This window comes from Colius striatus, chromosome 1 (genome assembly GCF_028858725.1).
Source record: "Colius striatus isolate bColStr4 chromosome 1, bColStr4.1.hap1, whole genome shotgun sequence".
Classification (NCBI taxonomy): Eukaryota; Metazoa; Chordata; class Aves; order Coliiformes; family Coliidae; genus Colius; species Colius striatus.
Window position 1 is genome coordinate 95,922,119 of NC_084759.1, and position 12,509 is coordinate 95,934,627.

The window sequence follows — 12,509 nt, forward strand, 5'->3', positions numbered from 1 at the left end:
TGAAGGGTTCGAAATTTTCCTTTTATTGCATATATTTCTTCTTGCTTTACAAATAATTATATGCACTGGTACAAATGTTCCTTCACAGAAGGTACATTTCTTCTTTTAAACAAAAAAAGGGCTAGGGCATCATCCAAAAGCAGCCATTTTATGGTTCATTAATATAAAATGTATCCATGTTTCTAGGAGGTGTCATATCCAAACCGCTGTTCAGCCAAATTTCTTGTATGATCTGCTCCCTGCGCTCTATCCTTTCGGCCAGTTCCGCCGCCTCTGTCGCATTATAACCTGAGTAAGAAGGTCTGTAAAGTCCCACTATCTCATCCCTGACGTCCGAATCGGAGGAATCTTCCTCCTCCTCCTCCTCCTCATTCTGAGTGATCTCGTACACTCTGTCGCTTTCTGGCACCAAGCGCTCCTTCTTTCTGTGCAGTTTCTGGAAGTCATTCGAGCATGACCCGCGGATCACCAAAGCACACAGCGTGATGAATAATCCCACGCAGACGCTGGACATGAACAGGAAAGCGGCTCTTTCAAGGTGATCTGAAATCAGAAAGCCAAGGCTTAAACACTTTACAAACTCTGCCAAAGCCTAGCTACAAAAAAAAACCACAACAAAAAGAGTCAGTTGTCATTTCTGAAGTGTCCTGCATTACGTAGCCAGAACGGTGGGGGCTGCCTGGGGGGAGGCTTTTTGTGTCGTGCTCTGAAACCACCCTGCACACTGCTGTCTCTGTCTCTTCAAACTACTGTGGAAAAACCCCAGCCTCTTCATAACACTATAAAATAACAACATTATTCCATCTTTTTTATTAGCAGCTTCCTAGCATTCTCAACTAGCTACCAAAAGTGTGTCCCTTTCCTTATTTTCTCCCCAGCCATCCTGCCAAAATGGGCCTTACCCTCCTGAAGAGGGGGCACGGGAAGAACAACTCTGGGCTCTGTGGAGCCACAGCAGCGTCTCCAGGCCAGTCTGGACAGGGAACATTTTGCTTTCTTGACATAGTCTGAGATGGCTTCTCAGTATAGCAACAAGTGAGACAGATGTGGAAACAGCCTTTCTTGATGGGTTGTGAAATCCAGCCCTTGGTTGCTTGGGGTGCTGCCAGCAGGGACAGTCTGTCTCGGCAGGTTGTGGCCACCCTTTGTGACAGCAGGAGAAGCCCTTGCAAAGGCTGTGGGATGATACTCAACAGCTGCATGGCTCTTGGAGTTTTCTAGAACAGCAGCAATGATACCTCCAGAATCACTTCTTAACATCAACCTTTGCTCAATTCCAAAATTTGTGACTTCTCCTGTGGTGTCAGAGATCTGCTGATCACAAATTTATTTGCCCAAACAAAATTTGCCTTTGTGTCACTAAGTCACAAACCCTGCCACATTTTGTGCCAGAAATGGCTGGGTTTGGGTTGAGTTTTCTGTTATTGCTCCTCAATGATCCTTATATGTATGCAAACAAACATTTCCAAAAATAGATGTCTCCAGCACTGCTCCCACATCAGGACCAGGTTCTCAAAAGTATTGAACAACCAACATTCCCCATTGAAAATATTCATTAAAAAGTATCTTGGCTGCAGTCTCTAAAAGAGTTTGGATCTTTCCAGATGGAAAATATTCTATAAATATCAATTATGTGGCAATTGTCTCACATACAAGACTGTGATTATATCGTAACAATGCTGTTACTATGAACATGGGATTACCAGCTGCGACCTTCTGAGGTGATCCTCCCTTTGCCCCAAAGATCTAACAAACCAAACAATCTCAGCCTCGTTCTCCTACCTCTAATGTATGCAAACGTAGCCAAGGAGTTGCTGACAATAGATCCATCTTTCTTTGGAAGTCTTGATTCCTTTGGATCGAGGTCGACACCTGTGACATGAGGAAGTAAAGTCAGTCGGATCACAGATGATGAAGCTCCTAAACTGATATTCAACCAGTAACTTTTACACTACCAAGCCCACCCAAAACACAGGCAAGCCAGTGTTGGGCGGTGAAGACCTTGCAGAACATTAGACCAAACAACGGTTCATAAATAAAATGAACATTGAAATAAAGTATAAATAAAAAAGTATTGAAAACAGTGATTTCCTGGAAAACAGCAAATTTATTTACAAATAACTCTTAAAAAAAACAACTGTAGTTTCACCTTCACTTTTCCCATGGTTCAATCAAAGCTAGAAAACAGCACACTGGTTATAGGTACATCTGGGCCCTGCTCGCACGCGTCCCGTCCTGCTCCCAGCCCATCACGTTGCCCTCTGAGGGGACGAGCAGCTGCTTCAGAAGGGTTTCCATTACCTTGTCCCACCTCCCTTGGACCAAGCTCTGCTGTGGGACAATGTCCCATTTCAATCAAGGGCCAAGCAGAGCAGCAAACTAGGTGGCACGTACCATCATTCTGTTTGTCGGAAGGTTTGCTATCGGTGCCCAGGGGATTGACAGCCGCGAGGATAAACTTAGGAACTGAAAAGACAAAACAAATTGTGCACTGTTAGTTTCAGTAACCAGATCTCTAGTTAATTAGCAATCCTCTTGCTAACTCTGGGTTTACTAACTGGGCTTCTGACAGGGATGGTGACTCCACCACCTCCCTGTGCAACCTGTGCCAGTGTCTAACAACCCTCTCAGCGAAAAGGTCCTTCCTAATCTCCAATCTAAACCTCCCCTGGTGCAACTTGAGCCCATTTCCTCTTGTCCTATAATTCATCACTTGGGAGAAGAGGTGAACCCCCACCTTGCTACAACCTCCTTTTGGTTGTAGAGTGATTATGTCTCCCCTCAGCCTCCTCCAGATTAAACAACTCCAGTTCCCTCAGCTACTCCTCATCATGCTTGGTCTCCAGACCCTTCACCAGCTTTGTTGCCTGTCTCTGGACACACTCCAGCACTTCCATGTCCTTCTTGTAGTGAGGGGCCAAGAACTGGACACAGTATTCAAGGTGTGGCCTCATCAGTGCCAAGCAGAGGGAGACAATGACTGCCCTGGTCCTGCTGGCCACACTATTTCTGATATAGGCCAGGATGCCATTGGCTTTCTTGGCCATCTGGGCACACTGCTGGCTCATGTTCAGCTGGCTGTTGACCAGCACTCTCAGGTCATTTCCCTCTGGGCAGCTTTCAAGCCACTCTGTCCCAAGCCTGTAGTGTTGCATGGGGTTGTTGTGGCCCAACTGCAAGATCCACCGCTGGCCTTGTCCCATTGCTCCAGCCTGTCCAGGTCCCTCTTCAGACCCTTTCTGCCCTCAAAAGCAGGTCTATGCACCCACCTAGCTTGGTATCATCTGCAAATTTACCGAGGTTGCACTCGATGTCCTCATCCAGATCATCAACATAGATGTTAAACAGAACAGTCCCAGCACTGAGCCCTGGGGAACACCACTGGTGACTGGCCGCCAACGGGATTTAACTCCATTCCCCACCACTCCCTGGGCCCGGCCATCCAGGCAGTTTTCCACCCAACAAAGAGTATGTCTATCTAAACCATGGGTAGCCTTTTTTTCCACTGGGAGAAGACTGAAAGGTAGGTAGGGTGAGCAGGGAAGGGAAACAAGGATAAGTATGGGAAGCAGAGTGAGCCTGAGGGATGGGACACACAAGTAGAGAGACAATAGTTTTTACCTAAAGATCAATGAAACACCAAAGGGGACACACAATGCCACAATTTCTTGTTAGGGACTAGTTAAGTGCAGCTGTGGTTCTGTAACTGCATTCGTGCACCAGCCCACATGAAGCTCCAGAAACATCAGTGCAGCCACAGAGAGCGTGGCAACCTGCCTCGTTGTTTTCCGACACCCTTGTTTTCCACTCCACAGGGGTGTGCCAACTAGCAGAGAGGAGACAAGATTGGCCTGTAAATTCTAGATAAACTGTGCCACAGTCAGATGCTAAACTGCATCTAGATACTGGTTTTAGATGAAGGTAGCTCACTGTCAATCTCAGAGAAATGTTTGAAGTCTTGTGTGACATCCTCTGCAAAGCCTCTGACGTGAACGGTCACTGAGGAGAAAGTGTGCAGGATGGGGATGCACTGGGTAAAGTGGGCTGCATCCTTCCCTTGTTATTCTTTTCCTTTGGTAAGTTTCAATACTCATAAAATAATTCAAAGAGCTAAAAGCAGGTGCATCATGCAGACATTGAGAGTTCATGTATTCTGTGTTAGATGAATGGGCCCTTTAGATACTCAGATTCTGGCACCTGCTCCTCCATGCACTATGTGAAGGCAGATTGATTGATTTTCAGACTGATTTGAAGCAGGGGGAAAAAAAGGAAGAAATTTCAGGTATGAAGCTCACCTCTATCCCACACAGAAGCATTTGCTAATAAATAGTGTTAAGGAAAGTTAAATGTAACAAGGAGACCGAGGTTTGTGGCTTAGCATAGTTTTTGTTTGAAAAACAGCTAAAAATAGCACTTCTTTCTTAGCAGAACTTTTCTTTGTGTGTGTGCTCAAAGCCATTGCTGTTTCCTTTCCTGATGAAGGATTTTTTTTTGGACTTTTAGCTCCTGCTTGCAATAGAAGGCCAACAGAGATGGGGCTGAATTAACTCATTTCTATTTTGGCTTGCACCTTGTTATAATTCTTAACTGTTTTCCGGTGGCAGAATATATTTTGCTGGTGCATGAGGCAGCCGAGGCAACCAGAAGGCTGGTTTGTTTCCAGACTGCACTCAGAATTTGCAGGCTTGGCTCTTATCACAGAATGGTAGGGGCTGAAAGGGACCTCTAGAGACCATCCAGTCCGACTCCCTGCTAAAGCAGGTTCACCTCAATGAGGTCACACACAAATGCATCCAGACGGGCTTGGAAACCTCCAGAGTAGGAGACTCCACACCCTCCCTGGGCAGCCTGTGCCAGGGCTCCCTCACCCTCCCAGGAAAAAACTTTTTGTGTCCCAGCTTTTGTTCATTACCCCGAATCCCATCGCTGGACACTACAGAACAAAGTGTCATCCCATCCTCTTGACAGGGACGCACCATCCCCAGTGCCTTTGTGTGACCTGAAGCTCCTGTCACGTGTCCTTCACTGGGGCTCCTTCACCTGTGCTGACATTCATCCTACTCTCCTTCCCAGGGCTTTGCTTGCTACAGGCCTGGAATCCTTTCCCCATGCCTTTCCATTGGGTTTGAATGGCTACTTAATATGCCACTCAACTATTTGCTGTAAGGGGATGCTTAATTCAAAGCGGCGTGGACAAAAAAAAAAGGAGCAAGCTCCTGACTGCTTGCATTGTTCATTTTCATTATGGCTTTATTTCAGACACAAGGACTTTAACTAGGATAGGCTGCATCAGGTCACTGAACAGAATAACTGGTACTAGCAGGAGGAATTTTTATCAAGATAATCGCATCTATACTACAGCTTGTGCCAGCACTACTTTGTCAAGTAGGGTAGGAGTCAGTCACCTACTGTAAGCTGCCAAAGGCAGCCCACAGATGGATTTGGAATGGCAGCTGGGCAGTGTGGATACACCATGGGGCATCGGGAGCTGTGCTTCCTGGGAGAGGCTCCCGAAGTCCAGACTCAGTCAGTGCCCGGAGACATCACCCTGTGCAGACATGAGATGATGCTGAGCAGGCCATCGGGGGCACTGAGACTACGAGAAGGCAGCATCTCCTGGCTCCTGCTAAATTTTTACTAGCAGGAATTAACTGTAAAAAATGCAACCAGGCACAGCAGCCCTAAACAGTTGCTGACCACCCAAGTGGAGAGTATGTTTTTTTTCACATTCCCAACCACGATGGATGTACTTTCAAGTGTGGTACAGCCCTCAGAGAACGTGGTCTGGTCTGTTGTGCGGTCTGTTGTGCTCCTGTCACTTCAGGACGAGGCCTGTTTACTTTATCTTGGGAAGCATCAGGTTAGTAGGGATCTTCTAGTGAGGGAAAAGAATGTAAACTGTCATTCTGGAATATGCCCAATCTCCTCCCATGTTCACTAGATGATCTGTAAAATAATTAGACCTGCAAATCATTGGCTAATGCTTCAGATTGCACAGCTCAGTGGGATTTGGCAGAAGCAAAAGTCTTCAAAATGTGCCAGCAACACACAAGAACACTGTTTATTACCCACGTGTTTTTGCAAAACCACTTCACTAAAAACAGAATGCATAACCTCACTGCAAACAAACTTACACTGCATTCCTAGCACACGGATGTGCAGGAAAGAACCAGCTGTTGTAATTATCCTTACTCTAATTAAAGAGAATGCCATTAACTCATTCATAAAGTTACTACAGAATAACAATAACATAACATATTTATGCAAAGGGAGATCTCCAGCTCTCTTCAACAATATAGAGCTGAATTACTGCAATGCCTCTCACCTGACAACTAACTCACTGGAAGCCTGAGAAAGAAAAATCTCTCATGCCAGCAAGGCAGCAGACAGGGCTCACTTTCCTCTGATCCTCAGGTACAGAGTGATGTGGTAATCAATCCTACATTGCTGTTCCCAAACGCACGTCTCAGATAACCTGTGCCCTCTGACTATTAGTCACCAGAGGTGCAGAAGAGAGGACTCTATGATGTGTCCCCGTGGAGCTCCTCCTGTGGCTCCCCACAGAGCAGAAGGAGCCAGAAAGGAGCAGGGCTGGCAGCTTTCCAAGTGGTGCACAGTGAGCAGAGCAGCAGCTTGGTGGAAAAGCTTTTAAGAATCCTCTGGTTGAGGCAGAGGCAAGTGAGAGACCATCTCACCCCTGCCCCTCACTCATTTAACCCACAGCTAGCCAGCTGTTTTGGACTTTTAGCTCCTGCTTGCAATAGAAGGCCAACAGAGATAGGGCTGAATTAACTCATTTCTATTTTGGCTTGCACCTTGTTATAATTCTTAACTGTTTTCCGGTGGCAGAATATATTTTGCTGGTGCATGAGGCAGCCGAGGCAACCAGAAGGCTGGTTTGCAAAAGGCAGAGCCTGAAGAATTCTGTTCCCGGTTTAAGGTGGCACAGCTGTTCCTAAAAAATGTGCAATACTAGAAGAAGGCACTATGTTGAAGCTCTGCAACCACTCTTCTCTCACTTCTACTGACATTATACTTTGCTGTCCCACAGCCTAGGCTTTTGAGACAAAGGACTGTTGGGAATTCTGCTTTCCCCTTATGTGAATATCTTCATCTCTGGTAAAGAATATGGAAAACTGTTCCCTTTCGTCTGAGCTGAAGTAGGCTTCAGTCCTGTAAGGGATGTATAACCTCAAACCTTTACCTTTAGTGAAACTCTGTCCAGAAGAAAGGAAATCTCCCTGCAAGGCGTACTCACCTGAATCAGATTTCAGGACCAGGCTTGTACACAGTGCTTCAATTATGCCAGACTGTTTTACCAGCACTGATGGCAGGCCATGCCAGGTTATTTTTAACTAGCTCAGTCAATGCTGCAGAAGAGACTTTCATTTCGATAGTATTTCTCAAAAATGCTAAAACACATACATAGTATTTTATTATCAATTACATTTTTACAGGAGAAAAGCCCTTAATGCCCGAGTTTACATTAGGTACAGCTCTACCCATGCAATTGCTGACACATTTTGGTTGTTCTTCTATGGCTCTGTCATGAATCTCCTGCGTTAAGAGGAAGGGGAGATTTAGGAGTCCTCCGTGTGCACGTGTGGGTATCTCTTCCTTTGCGTGCACCACTCGGCATTCTTTTGCTTTGCATGTGGAATGAGGGCTTTAACACGACCATGCATTTGCTCTTACCGCATGCATAGCTGACGTTAAGGTATTTTGTCACTCCGGGTAGACACGGACTTCCAAAATTCAGGCTACTGGCAACAACTTTGCATCTCTGTTTCCCATAACACCTTGTTGATAAAACCTCTAGCGCCGTGTATGACAAACAGTCTGAAAGAAAAAATGCACACAATAAACACACAACACAATAAATACACAACACTGGTGTAGCCAGAAACGATAGATGCTATGTGCACGACAGGAGATGGAAGCCTGCTATCGATTTCAGGTGTATGTTTGCCTAAGCAGGGTTTCAGGATTAAGTATTAAGATTTGCCAATGCAAGAAAGTGAAAATGTGAACTTGCAGCAAGCTACCTACCTCGTGCTGACTCCCAGGTGCATACTAAGGTTGCAGTAAGACTCATGTCCCGCTCCAAAACAGGGTGCTCAGTATAAGACTTCTATGTTCCCTTCATGATGACTTGGCAAAAACAAGCCTATCCAAACAGCTCTCCATCTACTCCATCTCAAGATGAGTGAGCAAATAAAGGCAGATACAATGCTGTCTGCAGGTCTTTCTCTTGGTCCCTAGATTATTGAGATCATTTGACTGGATGCCTAACTTCAGTTCAAGTCAGGTGAGATCAATTTTTGTGTGTTGCAACAGCTAGGGCTGCAGTGAAGTTTGATGTATTAAAGGTAGCTTTTGATTTATTATGCCTGTCACTGGCAGGAGGCATTCTGCTGTGGCAATGAGGTCAAAATGGGCTCAATATTTAACCAGGGAAACATTTGGCTTCCTCCTCCCATGCTAAATTCCAAGCTGTCCTAGGTAAGGCTGCCACCTCAAGCCAAGTTTGCATGCCTAAAGCAACCTCAACGGCATCTGCTCTGCACTGCCTTCGTGCATGCCCTAATTACATGAGGTAACCCACACCATTTACGAAGCAGCCTAAACTACCCCTGACATTGTGCACACAGAGACAGTCCAGATGGCTGAACTTCTCCCCATGGACTGAGCAAGAAGCATGTGTTTTGTGTGAAAACCTGCCATGCTAACACCTACACTCAGAGCCGGGATTTCCTTATCCAAGACTTATACCTTCTACCACAATTTATAAAAGAATACAACTCGACCAGCAGGATTTTGCACTGAAGCTGAAACTATTTGAGTGGGAAAGTGTGCGTGTCACGTACTTTCAAAAATCTGCTTTAAAAAAAGAAGGTCTCTAGACATGACTAAATGTAGCCACATTTAGCCACATGTAGCCACATTCTTGGTAGCCACACGTGCTAAACTCCGAGCCACAAAGCAAAAACACCTGAGTTTTGGCTTCTAAACAGAAAATATGCAGAAATTACAAGTCTGGAGCAAGTAACATTTTGTCAATCTGTTTGCTTCCAGTCAGCACTGCCTCATGCATTTTGTGACTTTTTGTGGATGACAGATATTTCTCCCTCTAGTCTTCTGAGGCAGGGATGCTCTAGAGGCCTGAAAGCATTTCTCCAGGCATTAACCCAGGACTTTCTTCCTATAATAAAACTCAGAGAAGGACTGCACCTTGTCACTTTCCAACTGCTGATGGTCTTTGTGCCTCTTTAGAGGAACCACAGAATCATTTAGCTGGAAAAGACCTTTTAAGATCATCCAGTGAAACTGTCAACCCACCTCATCTATGCATCTTTTGAATATCTCCAGGGATGGTGACTCTACCACCTATCCTGGGCAGCCTTTGTTTGTGTCTTAACAACCCTCTCAGTGAAAAGGTCCTTCTTAATCGCCAATCTAAACCTCCTCTGGTGCTGAGGCCACTGAATCTTGTCCTATCACTCGTTACTTGGGAGAAGAGAGAGATGTGACCCCACTACAATCTCCTTTCAGGTAGTTGTACACAGAGTGATCACGTCTCCTCTCAGCCTCCTCTTCTGCATGCTAAACATTCCCCTCAGCCACTTCTTGTAGGACTCGTGCTCCAGAACTTTCACCAGCTTTGCTGCCCATCTCTGGACATACTCCAACATCTCAGTGCCCGTCTTGTAGTGAGGGGTCCAAAACTGAACACAGTATTTGAGGTACAGCCTCAGCAGTGCCGAGTACAGGGGGGCACAAAGGAGAAACAGTGCTTGCAAAGACACTCCAAAGGTCTCTCAAATCCATCTTGTTTGAAAAGAAAGGGAAGGTTTGAGACTTTATCTCTTGACAAAGAAGATTTACATTTAATATGTGAAAATGGGGCAGCTTTGTGATTTTAAAAGTTAATGCCCTAACATCAACACCAAGTAAGTCATATACTTGAGTGGAGCTATTGGGAGATGTGGGGCTGACCTGTTTGTCAAAGGACTCACATGTTAACTTTGGATTTTTCGGACAGCAATTCTTCCATTGTCTTTTCAGAGGCCTAAAACCCTAATGCCTGTATGTGCTGGGAGGTTGCTGAGCAGGCAAAGAAGGTTGAACTAAAACATTGAGTAGTTCTGATTAACTCATTTAGTTTCCCTCCCTGGTGATTTTAGTTGAGGGGGGATATATTTGGGTAGAAATTTTAGGCAGCCAAGTAGCTTATTTTGGCAAGTACAAAACAACCGAAGAATATCAGGAGGAATTATCAGATGATTCATAAATTAATGGATTGGGAACATAACAGCAATCTGGCAAACTGAATTATGTTTTCTACAAAATTTCCTGCCCTGGAAGCTACTGACAGTGTCTTAAAAACCAGGGGGCAATTGTGCTGATGGTTTTCTACACATCCAGCGATATGGTGAATACATGTTTCATTTTGCCTTTGGTAGATGTTTGCTCATGTTTCTGTGGGAGTTAATAGTTCCTTATCATCTGTATTCATGCTGCATTTGGCTCCTTTACCTGAAGGAGCCAGTCATCATATGCCTGCAGGCTCTTGGCAAGTCAGCTTTTGGAGAACTTCCCAAGGCTTGCCCGGTGTCACAGGTGAGTAAATGCAAACCAAGGCTGGCTTGCTTTTGCAGGACAGCAGAGAAGTTAACTGGAGAGACTTAGACCTCCTCGCTATTAAACGGCTTCCTGTGGTCTAAACAGGTTTTGGCTTTTAGTGATTCTGTCAAAAAAAAAAGGTCAATTTTGTCTCTCCCTAATTTATGTGCATCCCTGCCATCTCCCCACTAGCTCTCCTGGCAGCTCCAACGCCAGCTGAGCAATGAGTTCAGCTCGGAGGAATTCTGTGTGCTCAGACCCAAAGGCCACTTTTCCAACGGCTGTATCTTCATCTGTGCAATCTCCCACAAGCAGACATTACAGAATTGTATCTACACCAAAGCCAGAGGAATCACTGTGTGCCAAAGGGATGCTCAAACCAGTTTCAACCAAACTTGCCTGGGGTCTGATAGGAATCCAGCTGCAGCAACGAAGAGCTCACGCTAGGAATAACTTATCCTCCTTCTGGTCAAATGCCTTATTGCAGTGTCTGAATGGGTACAGCATTCAGCCAGTGCTGCATTTTGAGTAAATGAGTGAATGGAAGCACTGAATTGCCCCAGAGAAATCACCAATCAGGAGATGAACATAAATATGCAATGTTTCCTCTTGCTGAATATCCAAGTAAGGTTTGGACTATATGTGTATGTTTATGGGGCTTGCTAAATTGGTACCAAACGTTCAAAACAAACTCCCTCTTGAAAGGCATGTTCCCAGCGTGCCAGAAGGCTGGTGGCATCCACCAGCAGTGGCAGCAAAAAGGCAGCAATGTGTGGCTGGGAAAACACTCCATTCTTCACGCCTTTCTCCCAAAGTTGCCTGCTACACACCCAGACTGTTGGAGGATCTTTTGAAACAGACACTTTTATAGATGGCACGGAGATACGGGTGTCAAGAAGAGGTTCTTAATGCGGTAATAAACTATCAAATCTGACTGCAGCTATTTAACAGTTAGCATAGAAAGCCTTGTTTCTGGAGGAAAGGCTCTTTCAGCTCACTAATTAGCATTGTTTAGGAAAGTTTTAGCATGCAAATGACATGCCATAAATCACGCAGGCTTTAATGAGAAGCAATTTGTCTTCTGGTTTCTTAAAGCTTCTCTCAATTGAGACAGCAGGAGCTTTCCCTCCATTTCTTTCCATCCTGCCACACAAGACCTGCAGGTGATGGGGCGGCCAGAGCTGGCCTGAGCAGCTTGTGCCAAGCTCTGACAACAGTGCTTCTCTCCAAACATTACTAATTGCTGTCCTCCCCCACATCACAATCCACAGGGCAAGCCTCGAGGCATGGTGGGAAGGGGATACGTCTCAAATGTAGATCTGTGTGACATAAAAAGTAATGTGCTGGTGAAGGACCAGGGCACCCAAAAAAGAAACCCCTCCACAATTTGTCACTTCAATACTGGAGCCCAGCTGCTTCTTGCTTTCATCTCAAACTGCTGGCTTATGCTGCTTTATGCTTTCTGGGCTATGCCCACCCGCAATAGAATACGGAGCTTGCTTTTAAAATCAACTGAAAGACAAGATTTCACACTACCAAATCACGATGGCTTGTGCTTTGTGGAGCCCAAATATCAGCTCTGGGGATAGTAACTGACAAGGGGAAACTATGGAGTTTGGAACAAGCTAAGGCTGCAGACTCCTATAGAAAGTTACCATAATAATATGGTAATTTATGCACGAGAATGGCACACGGGGTCCTGTCTATGCATCAGAAAAAGGGCCATTTGAACCACTGATTCTAGCAAAACCACACAATATGATCACCAACACTTATGAAAAGTGTTGCTGATACCTTTATATTCCAGGTCCAAGTAGTGTCAGTGAACAAGGCAGCATGATATGCTGACAACGCTACTTTACTGCCAGCCCAGGCTGTTCCTTAGG

The 12,509-nt window shown here is 45.3% G+C and overlaps 1 protein-coding gene across 2 annotated transcripts in view; it reads right to left on the reverse strand.

Annotated features, from left to right (window-relative positions):
* The window catches only part of EVA1C (eva-1 homolog C), a 42,529-nt gene continuing 30,020 nt past the window's right edge, over window positions 1-12,509 (reverse strand). For both annotated transcript variants that reach the window (XM_062001901.1, XM_062001893.1), the window contains 4 exons: window positions 7,696-7,839; window positions 2,395-2,466; window positions 1,783-1,872; window positions 1-543 (listed from right to left, as the gene is read on the reverse strand). In XM_062001901.1, coding sequence (XP_061857885.1) covers window positions 149-543; window positions 1,783-1,872; window positions 2,395-2,466; window positions 7,696-7,839 — 701 coding nt within the window. In that variant the 3' untranslated portion in view covers window positions 1-148. The remainder of the gene's footprint in view (window positions 544-1,782; window positions 1,873-2,394; window positions 2,467-7,695; window positions 7,840-12,509) is intronic.